The following is a 4983-nucleotide window of genomic DNA, read 5'->3' on the forward strand; positions in this document are numbered from 1 at the left end:
ATCAAGCCTGTGGGTTACGAGAAGGGAAGGAAGAAATGGGCTGGAACAAAGGTGCCACCAACCACATCAAGCTGTCCTTCCTCCTGTGGTTTTAAACTGAGAACGGATCCTTGAATCTAGCAGCAGGCTCAGTATGGTCCCTGAATTCCTTTCTCTCCTCTTATTTGGTAAGTTTCTTAGGATTGATATGTTGGGATTTGAGACAAGGGTGGATTGACTGGTTGAGAGATGTGAAGAGTACAACAGAGATAACACTGCCTTCTATTCATTGATTGCTTCACACATCAGGACCCATGCTGCAGTGGGATTTAAGACAAGGATGGATTGACTGAGAGATGTGAGGAGTACAACAGAGATAAAACTGCCTTCTATTCATTGATTGCTGTACACACATCAGGACCCATGCTGCAGGTTTTATGGCCACTTACGTATCAAGTGTTTCTCAGTATGGGAATATGTGTATTCCACAGTCATGATGGTGCTCTATGCCTGCACCACCTTCGTGTAATTAATACTTTATTGGCACTGTGTCAACTCTTTTTCTTCAAATCAAATGAATGTAATTATTTGAAATAATGTAGCAAGACTGTAACTAATAATGTAGTCATCAAAAAAAAGAATGAAGAGGTGGAAAATGTTAAGAATTCTAGTCTTTGCTGTTCATTGTCAAGTTTGAGCCCATGGAGGAACACTCTCTTTTTCAGTCAGTGACAGAGGTGTGATTCCATACACTAACCTTTTCTCCTCGATTTGAACAAAGGGGCTTAGCCCTGGTGCGTGTTTGCTCAGTGGTTAGAGCATCGGCCTGAGCACCACAGAGTTGCAGTTCGGTTCTCTGTCAAAGGCAGGTACCTCGGTTGCGGGTTAGCTTCCTGCCCTTCAGTTGGGGTGCATGTGGGAGGTAACCCATCGATGTGCCTCTCACATAGATGTTTGTCTATCTCACTCTCTCCCTCCCTCCCACTGTTTCTCTTTCCCTTATTGTCTCTGAAAAGCAATGTTTTGTTCATTGTAAGAACATTTAGTATCTCTTTTCTTTTTTGTTGATTTCAGAGATAAAGGGAAGGAGGGAAATAGACACATCAATGATGAGAGAATTATTGATGAGGTACCTCCTGCATTCCCCACACTGGGGATTGAGTCTGCAACGCAGGTATATGCCCTGACTGGGAATCCAACCGTGACCTCCTGGTTCATAGGGTGAAGCTCAACCACTGAGCCACTCCAGGCAGGTGGAAGTCTCTTTATCAACCCTGGCACCTGACTCACCCTCTTTCTGCTCTGACTCCAGAAAGGAGATGTCCCTCCTACAAGCCCTGGATGAGGGCAGGGTCCCCAGCTCTGTTCCTGGCCTTCTCCATCCACCTCCCCATCTACACTGGAGGTGAGACCCTGCTCCTCTCTCATTCTCTGGATCCTCCCCCATCCCTGTCCTAGGGACATGGTGTGTCATCCTGAACACCCGTCCTCACCTGTCACCAGTAATAGAAGGACGTCACTGGGCAGTGACCTTCTGGTGGGGCTCCCTGGCATCCTACAAATACAGCTGTATGGGAGACAGGAAAGAAGGTATGCTTTCTCTTTTCTGGAATATCCATTTGGATTTTTCAAGGTTTGTTTTAGGACACTAAGCAGTAAACTTTGTCCCATTTAGACATCATGTGATGAAACACACAATGGCAAAGATGGGGTCAGAAACCTTTAAAGAAGGCTGAGGTTGTCACAACTGGCACTATCCTAATATAGGGCTTCTCTGCCTCTCAGCCAATTCCTTGCCGCACCAAATGAATGTGAGTCTCTATGGTGTGAGGTTGGGATGGAGTGAAGCTGATGGAGGATAGGAATAGACTGTAAGGTTGCCAACTTTCTATATCCTGGTAAGATCTCTCAATCATTCTTAACCTGGGGCACCTCACCAGTCAGTCAATGTGCTTTCATAGAGGTCCTACTATGGGCCAGGACCTGTGGAACATTGGGATAATGTGGTGGACAGCATGGACTCCCTGCCTTCCAGCTGGTCACAGACAGTGACATCTTGTGTCTCCCATGGTATGAAGTACATAGTCTTCTATGAAGTCTCTTAAAAATTTCAAGCAGCCCAGCTGTGGTGGCTCAGTGGATTGAGCGTCATCCCATGAACCAAGAGGTCCCAGGTGCGAGTCTCAGTCAGGGCACATGCCCTGGTTGCAGGCTCGATCCCCAGTAGGGAGCATACAGGGGCATGTACCTGGGGTGCGGGCACATCCCCAGTAGGAGATGTGCAGGAGGCAGCTGATCGATGTTTCTCTCATCGATGTTTCTAGCTCTCTATCTCTCTCCCTTCCTCTCTGTGATAAATCAATAAAATATATTTAAAAACAAACATTTTTTTTAAAAATTGCAAGCAAATGTTATGACTTAATTTATGTCATCCAAGGCCTCTGGTAGACTTTACTAAAGGGGTTCTTCTATCACAGATGAAACTGTCAGAAGACTCAGGCCTATATGGGGCCTCAGGTAACATCAAGAGTGAACAGGGTTACACTCAGTCACCTAGCTTCCCTGATCTTTCTCATGATTACAATCTCCCACACAAGACTGAGAGATCTAGAAAACATAACACAGATACTAAACGAAATGTTAAGATAAAAAGTGGTTCAGGATAGAAGATGAGAACAGGCAGATTTGTGGAATTTTGTGGAACCAGGAAAGATCTTGGAGCCCTGGGAAGTGAGGGCAGCTTGGAGAACCTCTGGGAGGTCTGGTGGAGGACCTTGGAGCAGAGCAGAGCCCAGTGTAGAAAATCCCAAATGCATGTCTGCCAGAGCTACAACTCCATCCTGAGCCCCTGAGATGGTCCCTCAGGGATCAGGGCAGAATGATGATGTGAGTTCCAGGCAGGCACTTATGTCTCCTGGATGATTACTTTGCAGGGCTGTGTGTTGGCCAAAGAGACAGAAGAAGAGATGGTGAGTGTTTCTGAACTTAAACCTTCTTTGATCCTTCACCCTCAAAGCCCCCACTTTTCCCTTTCCCTTTTTTAAATGGGTTTCCAGCAGGTGAGCAAATCAAATCCAGCCCTGGACTCTGCTTCCTTCCAGAGTCACTTCCCAGACCCTCCCTCCATGCCTGGCCCAGCTCAATGGTTCCTGCCAGTAGTAATGTGACAGTGCGATGCTCCACTCCTACCCAGAAGGTCAACTTCGGGGACGTCAAGTTTGCTCTCAAAGGGGGAAGAAATGCCATGGAGTCTTCGCCATCTTCTGATTCCCCAGGGGGCCTGGTGGAATTTCACCTCAGTGGTGTAAAAGCCAGTGACGCTGGAGAGTACACCTGTGAATACTACAGAAAAGGGAGCCCCACCATAAGGTCACCGCCCAGTGACGTCCTTCTACTACTGGTGACAGGTGAGGACGGGTGCTCAGAATGACACACCATGTCCCTAGGAAAGGGATGGGGGAGGATCCAGAGAATGAGAGAGGAGCAGGGGTCTCACCCCCAGTGTAGATGGGGAGGTGGAGGGAGAAGGACAGGAACAGAGCTGGGGACCCTGCCCCCATCCAGGGCTTGTAGGAGGGACATCTCCTTCCTGGAGTCAGAGCAGAAAGAGGGTGAGGCCAGGTGTCTGTCACTTGCCACGTTCCCTGGGAACCTGCCAGGACAACACGCCTGAGCGGGACCCAAGGCTTCTGCCCATGACTCCTGAGCTTCCTTCTCTTACAGGAAATTTCCCTAAACCTTCGCTTAAAGCCCACCAAAGGGGTGAGGTGACTGCAGGAGAAAACGTGATTCTGCAGTGCCAGCAGCCCAGGCATATGACACAGCCTCACATGTTTGCTCTACTGAAGAAAGGAACGTCAACACCCATAAAGGTCCAGAGTGCAGTAGGAACGGAGACAGACTTCTCCCTGCCAAGTGTGACAGGCAGTGACACTGGGGCCTACAGCTGTGTGTACTACCAAACAAGGGCTCCTTTCTGGGCCTCAGAGCCCAGTGATCACCTCATGATCTCGGTGACAGGTAAGGTTCTGGGGCAATCGTGGAGCCCCCCTTGATCACTCCACCAGCTGGTGGCCTGGGCCTCCCTCTTTGGGGAGATCAATAGCAGAGCCCCTCCATTGATCGTCCCACAGAGAGTGGCCTGGGCCTCCCTCTGCAGGGTGATCATGGGGCAACGGCGGGTCCCCCCTACCAATCGCACTGCACCTGCCTTGGCTGGCCTGGTGCCAGGGCGTGTCATAGCGTGGTCGTCCGGAAAGTCGTCTGGACAGTCGTTCTGCTGTTCAGTCTATTTGCACATTACGCTTTTATTATTATAGATAATATTGTAATAACTATGTATTGTGGAAGGTGGGTACTAGAAATATCAGGAGGAACACTTTGTAAGACTATATGACTGTCTAACCTCTATGCTGTACACCTAAAACTAATAGAGTCATAGTAAACGTAAACTGTAATTTAAAAATAAATTTTAAAAATATAATTTGCTCATTTGATCTATCATCATCTGATTCTCACTTCCTAATTCCCAACCTTTGCCTTTCTCTGTTCTGCATTTTTGGATAATTATTCTTTTTATATATATATATTTTATTGATTTTTTACAGCAAGGAAGGGAGAGGGATAGAGAGTTAGAAACATTGATGAGAGAGAAGCATCGATCAGCTGCCTCCTGCACACTCCCTACTGGGGATATGCCCGCAACCAAGGTACATGCCCTTGACCGGAATCGAACCTGGGACCCTACGGCGGGTCCCCCCTACCAATCGCACTGCACCTGCCTTGGCTGGCCTGGTGCCAGGGCGTGTCATAGCGTGGTCGTCCGGAAAGTCGTCTGGACAGTCGTTCTGCTGTTCAGTCTATTTGCACATTACGCTTTTATTATTATAGATAATATTGTAATAACTATGTATTGTGGAAGGTGGGTACTAGAAATATCAGGAGGAACACTTTGTAAGACTATATGACTGTCTAACCTCTATGCTGTACACCTAAAACTAATAG

At 47.7% G+C, this 4983-nt stretch overlaps 1 protein-coding gene across 1 annotated transcript in view; it reads left to right on the forward strand.

Annotated features, from left to right (window-relative positions):
- The first annotated feature begins 3087 nt into the window (after positions 1-3087).
- LOC102755186 (T-cell-interacting, activating receptor on myeloid cells protein 1) overlaps positions 3088-4983 on the forward strand; it is a 2556-nt gene continuing 660 nt past the window's right edge. Inside the window, exons 1-2 of the mRNA XM_015565081.1 lie at positions 3088-3386; positions 3703-3999. Of these exons, the coding sequence (XP_015420567.1) occupies positions 3122-3386; positions 3703-3999 (562 nt within the window). The 5' untranslated portion in view covers positions 3088-3121. The remainder of the gene's footprint in view (positions 3387-3702; positions 4000-4983) is intronic.

The sequence above is a fragment of the Myotis davidii genome, unplaced genomic scaffold, assembly GCF_000327345.1.
Source record: "Myotis davidii unplaced genomic scaffold, ASM32734v1 scaffold620, whole genome shotgun sequence".
Taxonomy (NCBI): domain Eukaryota; kingdom Metazoa; phylum Chordata; class Mammalia; order Chiroptera; family Vespertilionidae; genus Myotis; species Myotis davidii.